Source organism: Primulina huaijiensis, chromosome 4 (genome assembly GCF_012295235.1).
Source record: "Primulina huaijiensis isolate GDHJ02 chromosome 4, ASM1229523v2, whole genome shotgun sequence".
Taxonomy (NCBI): Eukaryota; Viridiplantae; Streptophyta; class Magnoliopsida; order Lamiales; family Gesneriaceae; genus Primulina; species Primulina huaijiensis.
In genome coordinates, this window is record NC_133309.1 from 22,568,593 (window position 1) to 22,582,377 (window position 13,785).

General features: G+C 33.6%; 1 protein-coding gene and 1 pseudogene across 1 annotated transcript; one reads left to right on the top strand and one right to left on the bottom strand.

Moving 5' to 3' along the window:
- Positions 1-379: 379 nt before the first annotated feature.
- On the top strand, positions 380-4,860 carry LOC140975462 (2-isopropylmalate synthase A-like; annotated as a pseudogene).
- Positions 4,861-8,534: 3,674 nt separating this feature from the next.
- Positions 8,535-9,512, bottom strand: LOC140974766 (protein PAL OF QUIRKY-like). Its single transcript, XM_073438248.1, has 2 exons — positions 9,269-9,512; positions 8,535-9,177 (listed from the first exon to the last, which is right to left on the bottom strand). Exons 1-2 carry the CDS (start codon positions 9,426-9,428, stop codon positions 8,735-8,737), a joined length of 603 nt encoding a protein of 200 aa, XP_073294349.1. The 5' UTR covers positions 9,429-9,512; the 3' UTR covers positions 8,535-8,734.
- Between the last annotated feature and the right edge of the window lie 4,273 nt (positions 9,513-13,785).

The window sequence follows — 13,785 nt, forward strand, 5'->3', positions numbered from 1 at the left end:
TTTATAAAGTATTTTGTACAAATTTTTTATAAATTATTTTAAGAGTTGTTTTAAAAACAAATATGCAGTTTTTTTATAATTATTCTGTAAAAATGTTTTTATAGTTAAAATAATATGTTGTGATTTTCATCGTTATTTTATTTTTAAAAACATTAAAAAATATCTCAATTATTTTTTAAAAAAATGTTTTTTGTAGAAAAGTTTTAAAAAAATATTTTTCTAAACAAACTTTTAAATTTTTTCACTTAGAAATACTAAAAACATTTTAAAAATATTTGTTCCGTATTTGATCTATATTAGTTAGTTATATAAAAAAAGTCGAATACTACTCTTGTAATCTGTTTTTAGTCTAATAATCACAATTAAGAACCTAGTTAAATCTTAATTAACCCTTCTAAAAAATCCTTAATTTGATAACAACGGCGTCTTCTTCAATTTCCATGCAGTGGCTGGCACCCATGATTCGGCCTTCCAATGCATTTCCTTCCAAGATAGTGCCTTTGGGATTATCCCAGTTGTGTAAAGACCGGGATGCACCTGTTTCCGCCGTCTCTTGCTCCCTCCGCCTCCCGGAGTACACCCCAAACCACATCCCGGACAGCAAGTACGTGCGCATATTCGACACCACCCTCCGTGACGGCGAACAGTCCCCCGGAGCCACCATGACCATTAAAGAGAAGCTGAACATCGCGCGCCAGCTGGCCAGGCTCAGAGTCGATGTGATCGAGGCTGGGTTCCCGGCGTCTTCAGAGGCTGATTTTGAGGCCGTGAAGTCGATCGCGCTTGAAATCGGGAATGCTGATGATTCGGGCCACTTGCTGGTTATCTGTGGCTTGGCGAGGTGTGATGAGAGGGATATTTTGAAGGCGTGGGAAGCTGTGAAGCACGCGAAGAAGCCGAGGATTCACACTTCCATTGCGACGAGTGAGATTCACTTGAAGAAAAAGCTGAAGATGACGCGGGAGCGGGTGATTCAGAAGGCCACGAGCATGGTGGCTTACGCGAGGAGTTTGGGGTGTGAGGATGTTGAATTCAGCCCCGAAGATGCTGGAAGGTTTTCTTTTCGATACTGTGTTTCGAAAATGCTTTAAGCTTGCTCAGGTTTTCTTCCCAAGATTTCATCTTTCATTGTTGGTGGGTAGCCTCTAATTAGTACTCTTCTTAGTTTGTCTGCTATGACTTAGTTTTACAATGTATTGATTTAAGGTGTGTTACTGCTACACTTGGAGCATGCGGTGGTTCAAGGTGATAATCTTAAAATCGGCCCTGCAATATCCTGCTAGACATTAGGATAAACTGAAAATTAGAGGGTTTACATTTAAAATGTTTATATATTCGATAACCATGTCTTTTATCTGTATAACCATGTTGTTTGTATATCATCTTGGTATATCAGTAGTACCGAAAGAAATTGTTATTGTTTTGTGGTGGCTCCTATTTTGCTGTTTCAGATAGCTTCAGCTGTGAAAAGTTAAATACTTGAAGCTAATTTCAATGAAAAGGTACATGTGAAGAAGCAAAAGAATCGAATGTGTCAATGCCACTCAAGTGTAAACTACTCTGGTTTGGATTCAGATAGTAGTTTGAATTTGATACAAAAGAAGCTTAAGGAATCCTTAAAAAAGTGTTTTGTTGCAATTTTGCGTCGCTCAAGAACATTAGGCATCGGAATAATCTAATCCAGTGAACTAGGAAGTATAGATGTGTTGAAGTGTTAATCAAACTTTCAGTAACACATTTTTCCTTGCAGTATCAACTAGTTTCTTCTTCTTCATCATTTTGCTTGACATAGGGAGAATGAACTCGTATTATTGTTTCATAGTTCTGCAAACACTTTTCATCTCTTTCTTTTTGTCTCTTGCAGATCAGACAGGGAGTTTCTTTACCGAATTCTGGGAGAAGTCATAAAGTCGGGGGCAACAACTGTTAACATCCCTGATACAGTTGGCTTCACTTTACCCTCTGAATTTAGGAAATTGATAGCTGACATAAAAGCAAACACCCCCGGAATTGAAAATGTGATTATTTCGACTCATTGTCACAATGCCTTGGACTCTCTACTGCAAATTCTTTAGAAGTATGTATTTTCTTTCCTGAGTATTATATGATTTTATAACCAAGTGAGACTGTATTCAAGTTGGAGCTTATTTGGGTTCAGGGTGCACGTGCCGGCGCTAGGCAAGTGGAGGTGAGCATCAATGGCATAGGTGAAAGGGCCGGTAATGCCTCCTTAGAGGAGGTGTGTTCTCTTCACTCTATAAGCCAATATCATTTAATTACATTAATCTTTTAGAAAGGTAAAAAAATGAAAACTGGACTAATATAATAAGTGATTCTCTATGTAATATATCTCAACTTGTCAGCACTGTAATAAATATTGTTATTGGTAATCCGGTCCAACATATTTTGATTCTAAAGGCTCGTCAGTTTTCTTGAAGCCATTGTCATGCCCTTGAAGGTTTCTAATGGTTCCCTGCAGGTTGTAATGGCCCTGAAATGCCGTGGAGTGGAAGCATTAGGCGGCCTCTATGCAGGGATCAACACGCAACACATTACCATGGCAAGCAAGATGGTATTCTATTCTCAGCTTCTTAATCAGTGGAACCATTTCTTCAGATTTTGAGTTATTTCTTTGGTTATTTTGTTTTATGTGATTATACTTTTATTTTCAGGTAGACGAATACAGTGGGCTTCGAGTGCAGCTGCATAAAGCAATTGTAGGGGCTAATGCTTTTGCTCATGAAAGTGGCATCCATCAGGTCGGTGTTGAAAGCAACCAATATTTTGAGCCTTCAATGTTTGTTGAATCTTGTACAGATTGAGTACTATGGTGTCTACAATCCTTTTTTATGCCTCTTCTTTCAACTCCTTTGTAGGATGGAATGCTTAAACATAAAAATACATATGAAATTATTTCACCTGAAGATGTTGGACTTTTTCGATCTAACGAATCTGGTATAGTGCTCGGAAAACTCAGGTATAATATGGAAGTGACTTGTTATCATCTCTGTGTACTGCCATACAAACTTCTTCTTCTTCTGTTTTTTCTCGGAAGTAACCGCCTTTTGTGATTCTCAGACCTTGTTTTTGTGATTCAAGGGCCATTTATCAATATCATATGTTAATATAGTTTTCTTGATGATCTTGATTCAGTGGACGCCATGCTTTGAAAGCCAAAATGTTGGAGGTAAATCGTGGATTCAATCCCATCATGAGCTATTAATAGTTTATACAATTGTCTCTTCTAAGAATTAACTTTGTGTTTGTTGTTGCAGCTTGGATTCAATATTAATGGCAAGGAACTCGATGATCTTTTTGCACGTTTCAAAGATGTAGCTGCAAATAAAAAGGTAATTGAATATGCTAGTTCTTACCTTTCAACTCAATTCTTCCTAGAATGATACTGAAGAGAAAGTTCCTCACATAGTTTGCTCAGATACAATGTGAAAAATTGTTCAAGAAGAATGTCAACGATCTCATTACCGCACTAAAAATTATTGAAGATAGGCGTCAACAATCAATGGAAACCGGTCTTATTATATTGATTTAACCTGCCAGATTGCTGTATATTGTCATTAGTTGATCGAAAAACATTCGAAAGGATGTTCGTTGATGGATTTGGAGATTGCTTCAAACCCACCAAAGGCATCATGATAATCAGTTATTGAACTGTTGAAATTTTATTTTTCGCATTCAAATCATTTTTCGGTGCTACGCATGTCCTACTTTGCTTTTACACTAGTTTAGAATTTTGTTTGGTAGCTACATGCACATGAATATCCCAATAATATGGAGATACATTTTTCAAACCTAGTTATCATGTGTTGATTTTCCAGATTATCTCTGATGATGACCTTATTGCACTACTCTGTGATGAAGTATTCCAGCCACAAGTTGTTTGGAAATTTGAGGAACTACAGGCAATCTTCCAAACTACATTTTTCAGCTCAGTTGTCGATTTTAGTTGGTTATCATTTGATCGCTCGGCCAATTTGTGAACAGGTAACTTGTGGAACACTTGGCCTTTCGACCGCAACAGTTAAACTCACTGATGCGAATGGTGACGAGCATATTGCTTGTTCGGTTGGAACAGGACCAGTTGACGCAGCTTACAAGGCAGTTGATACTATTGTGAAGGTCTGAAACTTCAAGAATTTACAATTTCCTATACATTGTTTAGCCATGCTCTTTTGAACATTAACAGCTGGGAAACAGGGAAACTTGCACACATGCCTGGAGTTGCATTTACTAAAGTTTAAGCGTCGATGTAGGTTCCCGTTACGCTCGTTGAGTATTCCATGAATGCTGTCACGGAAGGAATAGATGCTATAGCCACGACAAGGGTACTAATCCGCACAGAGGATAGTGTCACAACCACCCATGTTATGACAGGACAAACTATTAACCACGCGTTCAGGTTTTCGACAAATTAAAATTTTATTTGAGAATGAAGTAAAATATGCCTGTTACTTCCATACTAACACACAGTCTGAAAACACGATATCTAATCTAATCCAGTGGAACCGGAGCAGCAATCGACGTTATCATCTCCAGCGTTCGAGCCTACGTCGGCTCGCTGAACAAGATGCTGGGGGTTCAAGAATCGCTTCGAAACCGACAAACCTAACTAAAGAAAAGTGTTTCATGCCACGTGAAATGATGAGGTGATCACAATTGTTCTTCAAGAACATCCTCAAACAGTTCCTATATTTTTTCTTGTTAGGTGTCATGTTATTTCCATATGCAAAGATGAATGCGACATGTTTAGAAATCAAATCCCACACAAGTTAATTTGATAGACACACGTCATTTCATTGCAATTAAGGATTAGAAAATAGATTTGTTTTTAAGATTTTGGCATTTGGCTATGGTTGATTTGCATTATATCTCACTTGAAATTTATACATTCCAACATATTACATATGTTTGCATTATCTAGATGTCAGACTATTATTTCTCAATTGATAACATATTTATTCCATTCGATATTTCTTATGACTTGATAAAAGAAACCGGAGATCCCAGAAAAGACATCACGAGCTTTTGTGGAAAAAACAATTTGCTGAAGCGGAATAAAAAATATAAAAATTCTACCATAGTTTATTCGGATAAAATTCTTGATCAACTTTGAAATGGAGAAACTCCTTTCTTTGGCAACAACTTGTGTGAAACGGTCTCACGGGTCGTATTTTGTGAGACAGATATCTTATTTGGATCATCCATGAAAAAGTATTACTTTTTATGCTAAAATTATTACTTTTTATTGTGAATATGGGTAGAGTTGACCCGTCTCACATATTAGGATCCGTGAGACGGTCTCACATAAGACTCACTCCCTTTCTTTTGTGTATATGTCGAATATTTTGGGACCAGTTTGAATCAAATAATACGTTTGGCTCATATTAGATTTTTGGGAGCCCCAAAAAAAATTAGGCCTTACATATACACATACGTCTATCGGATCTCGCCTCAGATCACATGAAATATCCGAGTCATGTGATTCTGAAATGATAATTACTTACAGGTTAGTTTCACTCTACCCTTGGAGTAATCCAATGACTACAAGAGAGTCACTGTCATTTTTTCATGTGATGCAATATATTGAGAATCGTGAAAAAATATACATGACTCATTTACGACTATTGGATGAATATTTTGGACAGTGTCTCGGGATAGGGTCCAATAAATCTTATTTACCAGAAGGATATGGTATAAAAAAATTTGAAATCATGTCAATTTGATCATATTCCAATCTCCTTTCCATGTTCTTTGTAGATTTGCAAAATCATGTTATTGGCTCTCAATGGTTTTGCCGTCTCTCCTTTTAACATTCCTTGGTGTCAACTTGCAAGGCCATTTTGCACGATCCACAGTTTTTACGTTGGCTCGTGTCTTTTGTCAAATAGAAGAAAAGTTTTGTACGTTTGAGATTTGAAGAGAAGTGGAGAACTTTAAAGGGCAAATTTTATACATAAAAACTCCTATAATATCTTCTCATGACTCAATCTTGCTAGACGGATCTCTTAGTTGATCCGGCTGATGAAAAAAATTATTTTTTTATGTCAAAAATATTACTTTTTCTTCTAAGTATAGATCGAGTCGACCCGTCTCACAGATGTAAATATGTGATACCATATGAACTTTGTAATCCAAGTTCTTTCTAATTTAATGGTTCATTGAGTGGATTACGTGATCATATGCTTATGTATATACAATTGAGATGTAATTTATGGGTTTATTATTATTTGATAACAAAATTTATATTAATTTCATATTTTATTTTATTATCCGATAAAATGTGATTTTCCTATATACTCGATTTTTTAAACCAATTCATCCTAGACAGAGTTATGAGACCATCGAACTCGAACTTGAGCTCAAGCTTTTGAAAGTACTTTAACTCGATTGATTGAACTCGAATCGAGCAGGCAGAATTCATGTTACATCTCCCGATCGACCTAAGACGATTTAGATTTTTATTTTATGAAAATACAATATATCTTGTCTTAACATAAAATATTATATTTGAAAGACATATATTCTTCTTCCATGGAACCGTGGAAACACTTACATTCGTATAATCTTGGCTTATATTCGAATATCTTAGTTGGCCAAGTTGGAGAACCGACAACTTATCCGTCAAATTTATTTATATTTTAAAAAAAATGGGTGGAGGTGTACAAATTCTCTCTTGGAACATGTTTGGTCCCCTAAGAAAATTATTGTTTTAATTTTTTATTTTGGTTTATGAGAGAATTTTTTTTTTCAATTTTTAAAAAATAGAGAAAATATTTTTTTAATGATTAAAAGTAATTACGATTAAAACAAAAATGGTAAAAAAAAATAATAATAATGTATGTTAACAAATTTTGTTCATATAGGAGGAGATCGTCGAAATAAACATGAGAAGATCGTGAATCATAGGAAGAGTGGAAGAAACAGCACCGTACAATGAAGAAAATGAAGGAATCGACCAACACAGAAGACACATAATCTCTCGCACAAAATTTTAGCAAACTCCCCACAAATTTCTCACAACTTTAATCAATCGTTTCCATAGTTTTCATTCTAATTTTCACTAGTTGAAGTCATTTTCTTTCAGATTTCAACAAAGTACTTAGTTTTATGTTAATATTTATATTTTGTGGATTCATATATTTTATTGAAAAGATAAATCATGTTAGTAGTTTATCTCTCAATTTTCAGTAGTGTCTCTCAGTTTTCTTTGTTTAAGGTGTCATATTTGTTTAAGACGTTATAACGGACAATCAAATTTAGTATCTACAATCGTTGTATTTTTAGAAGTTAGATTTCTAATCATTTTTACAAAAATTGGTGTATTTTGCACCTAGCACGTCTACAAATCAAAATATTGTGCAAACAATAATATCACACATAAAAACTTGTAAAAAAATAATTGATCCTAAGTTATCTAATGCACGTTTAACGTGACATATTAATTTTATGTTTATTTTACAAGTTTTCGAGGTTGTTCGGGTGGGTGACAGACTATATATATACATAGGAAAAATAATATATATTTTTTTTTGTAAAATATAAAATTTATTCTAGATTATAGATAAGTGTCCACATGGTCGATGCTAGGAATAAGCAAGTGGACGTACAGGGTGATTGAGAATTTAGATTTTGATTCCCCCATATACGGTGGTCCCAATTATAGGCTTTTTGATTCGGATTTCCTATCTAAAAAATTGGAAATGACAACAAAGATCTTTTTTTGTTAAAAGTATTTTTTTCAACTTATATATTTCACCAAAATTTCACCTTTTTTTTTTTTTTTTTTTTTTTCTATGACTATTTTAATATTATTTATAAATAGTTCTTGAAATTAAATTTTTTTTTTTCTGAATCGGGTATTATTTGTACATTATTGTAGTTAATTGATTATTGGTACCAATACCGAGGACAAAGATTATTTTTTAAAAAATTGGAAGATTCAGTCTTACAATTTGTAACATAGTTTATGTCAAACGTTCAATTCTCATTAATTAGTATAATTATTGAGAGCGAAATTGTTAAGATGCGTACAATAATTGTTTATATTAAAAGACCGATGAACTGTGACGTTTAAGTTGATGTACTATTTAAAATATTTGAATTACATCATTACCATTCGCTATAACTTTTGATAAATCGGAAAATCATATAAGCTCCGTTTGATCACAGATTTTAAAAACGTTTTTAGAGTTTTTAATTAAATAAATAATTGAGATATGATTTTTTTATGTTTTTTGGATAAAAAAAACACTTGTTAAACGATAATTAAAGTTTTTGTATAATAATTGTCCAAACATTTTCTTAATTATTTTTAACTATCAAATCTAATTTTAAAATAGTCCAATTATATTAGATTTATATTTGATGACACATATTGGTGAAATAATAAATGATAAAATATATTGAATTAAAATCGATCAAAACATAATGTAATACACTTAAAATTATTATATTTATGAATTATTTACTCAATTAATTTGTATGGGATTTACCATCTTTTTAATTTTTGAAATCTTTATTTGATCTTTATAATTCAACAAGACGGAACTTCACAATTCGAAATTTAATATCGTAACCGATTCTCCAAATTTCTCGATTTGGATGAACACAAATCCCAAATCTCCTAAAAAATAATGCAATTTTCAATTCCACAAATTTATAATAGTAACTGAGTAGAAGCGTTCTAAAATTGCTTCCCTTTGGTTTACTTCCCATGCTAATGAGAATGAGAACAATTCTGGTACCGTACGCTCTGCAAATTCATCGGACTCACTCCGCCGCCGTAACGGTATCTCCCGACGCCGTTTTGATATTTCACCGCAGGAGATCCGCACCGATGCACCGCCGCGCTAGGCGGAGCTGCAGCTGCGTGGTGAGGAGTGACCGCTTGGACTTCTGTTAGACGCTGCTGCGGCTTCGGCGAAGGGAAATCGAAACACGAGACAGGAGAGGACGGAGGAGAAATTTTCTTCGCTGATTTAACTTGGAAAAGCACCGCTCTGATTTTCGCCCCCGGCGAGACTCTATCGTATTCGGATATCACATTTTCGAGGTCTTCGTCCGACTTGATTGAGATCAACACGTCCATATCTTCACTCGGTAGCTTACACCTCAAATCAACGGAAATCCCGCACGATTCCACGAATTTCACCATCAACTCTGAAACAAATCCAGAAAAAAACTCAAAAACTCCCCAAAATTTGCGCCAAACAGGAAAAAAATAAAGGAAAAACACGGAAACATCAAATACCTGAAAAGGTAAGGGATCGAGCAACGGAGAGGATTCGAGTGTGACCGCCGATGTAACGGAGCTCGCCGTCAATTGGACGGGGGATGATTCTACCGCCGTAACTGTAGAGGAACTTCACCGACTCCTCCCCACCGGAGCTCGAATTCAATGTTCGAGTCATTTTGCAGAGTAATTTTTTGTAAAAGGATAATGAGGAAGAAACCAGAAGATGCCGAAGACTCTGAGATTTACTTTGTGTTGAAAAAGTGGAGTCTCGGAGGAGTATTTATAGTCTGTTTGGCTTTGAGATCTGGAAAATCAAATTTTGGCGTAAAATAATAAAATAATAATTTCCTATAAAAGGATATTCGTTGGTTTTTGGGAGTTTCTCAGCGCTTCGCAAATCAGGCTTGGGGAGTGTTTGGCCTCCACGAAACATTTCTTCTTTCAGTTTTTTTTTCCTTTTTCTTGAATTGATTGTAATAATCGAGTTTCGTCTCAAACTTGAAACTTTAATATCAAATATGTTACATAAAAAGAGTTATTTTGTTTAATTTAAATTGTAATTTTTTGCATCTTTATTTTTAGATTCAGTTGTAATATATACTATTAATTCAATGAATTTGTTTTTTTAAGTCACATTGTAATGTGTAACTGAGTTATTTAAATTTTTGTTTTATGAACAAGGAATTGTAGTAGCTATCTTTGGTATGAATTGGATAAATCATTGGATTAAAACGATAATATGCAAATTAAGTTAGTCGGGTAAAAATCGCATTGGGAAAACCCTGTACGACATGCTATTTCGAAAAAATATTGATAGGAAGAATCGAACACACAACCATATATTAAATACTCGTCTACTCAAATAACTTGGTTATTTTTGAGAGGCTGATTTTTACTTTGTATATGTTAGCAAGAGAATGATTATATAATCAAACATTTTAATTTGTGATTGAAACATGAAATGAAGGGGTTCATGATTTTCTCCATCACCCATCCTCTACCAAACATTCTAAATAAGGATGTAAGTGAACTAAAGCGTTCGCGAGTTATTTAGAGCTTTGTATGATAAAAAATTTGTTTGAGTTTGTCTATTAATCATATCAAGTCAAGCTCAAACTCGATTTAAAACTTGAAAATTTAACCAAATCAAGCTCAAACATAAGGATATTCGGCTCGTGAGCTCACAGACATGTTCATTAATAGGCTCGCGAGTTCGAGCTCAAGCTCGGCTTATTTAGTTGGCTCGTAAGCTCGACTCGTTTATGTTTGTAGTTTTTGTTATTTACGAATGAATTTACACTTTTATGTCCGATTTAAAATTAGTTCATATATATATTTAATTTTTAACAAGCTCGAATCAAGCGAAAACTCGAGCTCAATTATATGATTTACAAGCTCGAGTCAGGTTTGTTAAACATGATAAACGAGCTATTAATGAACCAAACTCGAGGCCAGATATATTAACTTGATAAACGAGCTTTTAACGAACCGAGTTAGAGATTTTCCCGAGCTTATTAATTTCTAGATAAGTCGAACTCGAACTGATGATAAAAACTCGAATCGAGCTCTAGCCGAGCTCAAGATTATATAAATATTAAACGAGTTAAACTTACATCTGATATTGTTTGGCTTGGTTTGCATAGTTTACAATCCTAATTCCAAATTCAGCCAAAGATGCTCATTTAACAAGTCCCCAAACGGAGCTTTGAAAATATGATTCGGTCCAATGGAGTTGAGATTCGTGGCAGTAGTGAGGTGTTAGCCGTTAGTGTGGCCACCTTGACTAAAAGTGGCACGTGGAAGCAGGTGATGCTGATATCGGGCCGGGTTTTTGAACTGGGCCCGCAGCCCGCCGAAAACCCGCCGTTTCCTGACACAACGAACCTCTCTCTTTCGTTTTGACATTTCAACGACCATTTCAATTTTGTCGACTTTGGAGTCCATTTTTTAGGAAAATAAACAAATAAATAAATCATGAAGGTTGTGATATTTACTTAATTAATAAAGAGAAATGATACATCATAAGGGGATGATTGTGTTAAAATTTATTGAGACAAGGATACAAATAAGATTTCAATTATCACAAAAACTCTTGTGAGACAGTCTCACGAATCAATTTCGTGGGTCGAATATCATATTTGGGTCATCCATGAAAAAGTATTACTTTTTATGCTAAGAGTATTACTTTTTATTGTGAATATCGGTAAGGTTGACCCGTCTCACAGATAAAGATTCGTGAGACTGTCTCAGAAGAGACCTACTCTGTTCTCAGATATTTACGTACATCAAAATCTTATGTTAAAATAATATATATGATTAATTACTCAATCATAAAGAGAAATGACACCAAAATTGATGGCTAAAAAGTAAAATCTAACTTTTACAAATCAAGCTGACAAGAAGTTTCAAATTTGATTGTTGGAGAAAATTATTAAAAATAACACTGAAATTTGAATAAATAAGCTCCCAATATGATTATATATTTTTCAATAATCCGTAGCAACATTGATTAAAAGTACTAGAAACTAAACCAGAAAATGAAAAATATTTGAACAAGAATGACTAAAATCTGAGCTAATGCAAATAACACCGAAATTTGAAGAAATAAACTCCCAACATGATTTTATGCTTCCGATAATTCGTAGCAAAATTGATCAAAATGAAAGAAAATAGACCAGAAAGATGACAATTATTTGAACTAGAATGACTAAAATTTGAACTAATGCTTTTGAGTGATGAGTTGTGTCTCCCCCGTCTCCATTTACGTCCTTTTTAAGACTAGAAAGTTGTTCAATACCCCAATTCTTGGATGTGCAAGTTAGGATCTACACTCTTGTCAAGTGATCGATTCCATTAATTGGACCAAACTAATTTTTGACCTAATTCGCGGTAGCTAATGAAGTCGGCCCGAACTCAACTATTTTATATGATGGGATAGGCCGATTTGGTAGGGTTAGCTCATTTTGACGTCTCTAATTTTGAAAGAAAAGTATTTGGATTTTTTTTGGTATGAAAACTAATTGCTAGGTTTTTTTTAGGTAATATTTTATATCTATTTTATTCGGCCCAATTAAAGTTATCACATAAATTCCAATTGGGCTCTGTCATCGCATGCATAAATAAGTTATGGGTTGTAATTTCCCTTGAATTGGNGAGTGACACATCATCGGTGCTCACATAAGTGTGCACGGTAGGTGTGTAGCATATAAAACTCTATATATATATATATACCAACGAGACTAAGTTGTTAGATCTTAAAGAGAAATTTGTAGGTTGTAACTTGTAATATATATACTCGTGAGATGTAAAGCATGTAATAATAAAAGATGTATGATACGAGGATGATAATCTGAAATATGTGGATAACAAAAAGATACATAGCTCCAACTTTTGTAAAATTCAAGTTAAAACTGTGGATAAAATAAGAATGTGGAAACAAATATGAAGTTCTTTATCATATAATCACATGAAATGGTGCCTAATATTTGAAAGATAAGGATTGTTCCTGCCCATTGATATATTTTTATTAGTTCTTCTTCGTTTAGCCAGAATAAAAATAAAAGGTCATATTATAGTGCCAAAAAACTAATACACGTAAACCACATGCATGATTGAAATAATTTATTTAATTAATAATTAAGTAATGCATGCTATGTATTAAATTACTTTAAAAGTGTGTGTGTATATATATATATATATATATATATTTATTTATTTATTTATTTATTATGCAATTTATAATGTTTTCTCGAGTTTAGTTTTTCAAACGAATGTTTGATGCTAAACTGGGAAATGAGACCGGAGACGATAAAAATTTAAAGTTATTTTAAGTTTAGAAATTAAGTATTTTAAAAGATTTTTAAATTTTAACATTTAACGGCTAAAATTAATTTATCGGGTGAAATAGAAACGCTAAGCATTTTAATTAGCATATTTTGAAAATTAAGATAATTAAATACGTCCACTCGAAATAAATATATTGATAATTATTTTTATCACTTAATTAATTAAATTAGCTAGTATTTAATTATTGGTAGTATTTAGGATTTTTAGGAATCTTAAATATACAAATTGTAGAAAGTTGGAGGGCTTAATTAGTAATTTAAATTGTGATTAATTAACCTAATTACTTAGATATTATTTTATTTAAATATATGGTAGAGTCCTGCCCTAAAAACCTTCAATCACTCACGCACACACAAAACACACACTTTTTCACACATTTGCCGAAAGTTCAAGGCTTAGGACTTGGAAAATTTTCAATTTTCTTCCATCAGCAAGCTTAGCCAATTATCACACAACATTCATTGATAAATTTGGCCACTTTTCAAGCCATTAAATGCAGCAATCTGTCTCCGTTCTTCCTCGCAACGGTTATCGATATTTCGTGCGTTTTTAATGTGAAGGCATGTAAACATTTCTTTTATGCATCGATAATATTATATACTATATTTTGATATAAAATATGCATGAAAATACATTGGTTTGATTATATGTACGCTAGAACTTGATTAAAACTCGTATTGATATGT

Coding starts and splice junctions, on each gene's coding strand:
- LOC140974766 (XM_073438248.1), bottom strand. CDS start 9,428: ATGACTCGAACATTGAATTCGAGCTCCGGTGGGGAGGAGTCGGTGAAG. Junction 9,178..9,268: donor TCGATCCCTTACCTTTTCAG/GTATTTGATGTT, acceptor GATTTGTTTCAG/AGTTGATGGTGAAATTCGTG.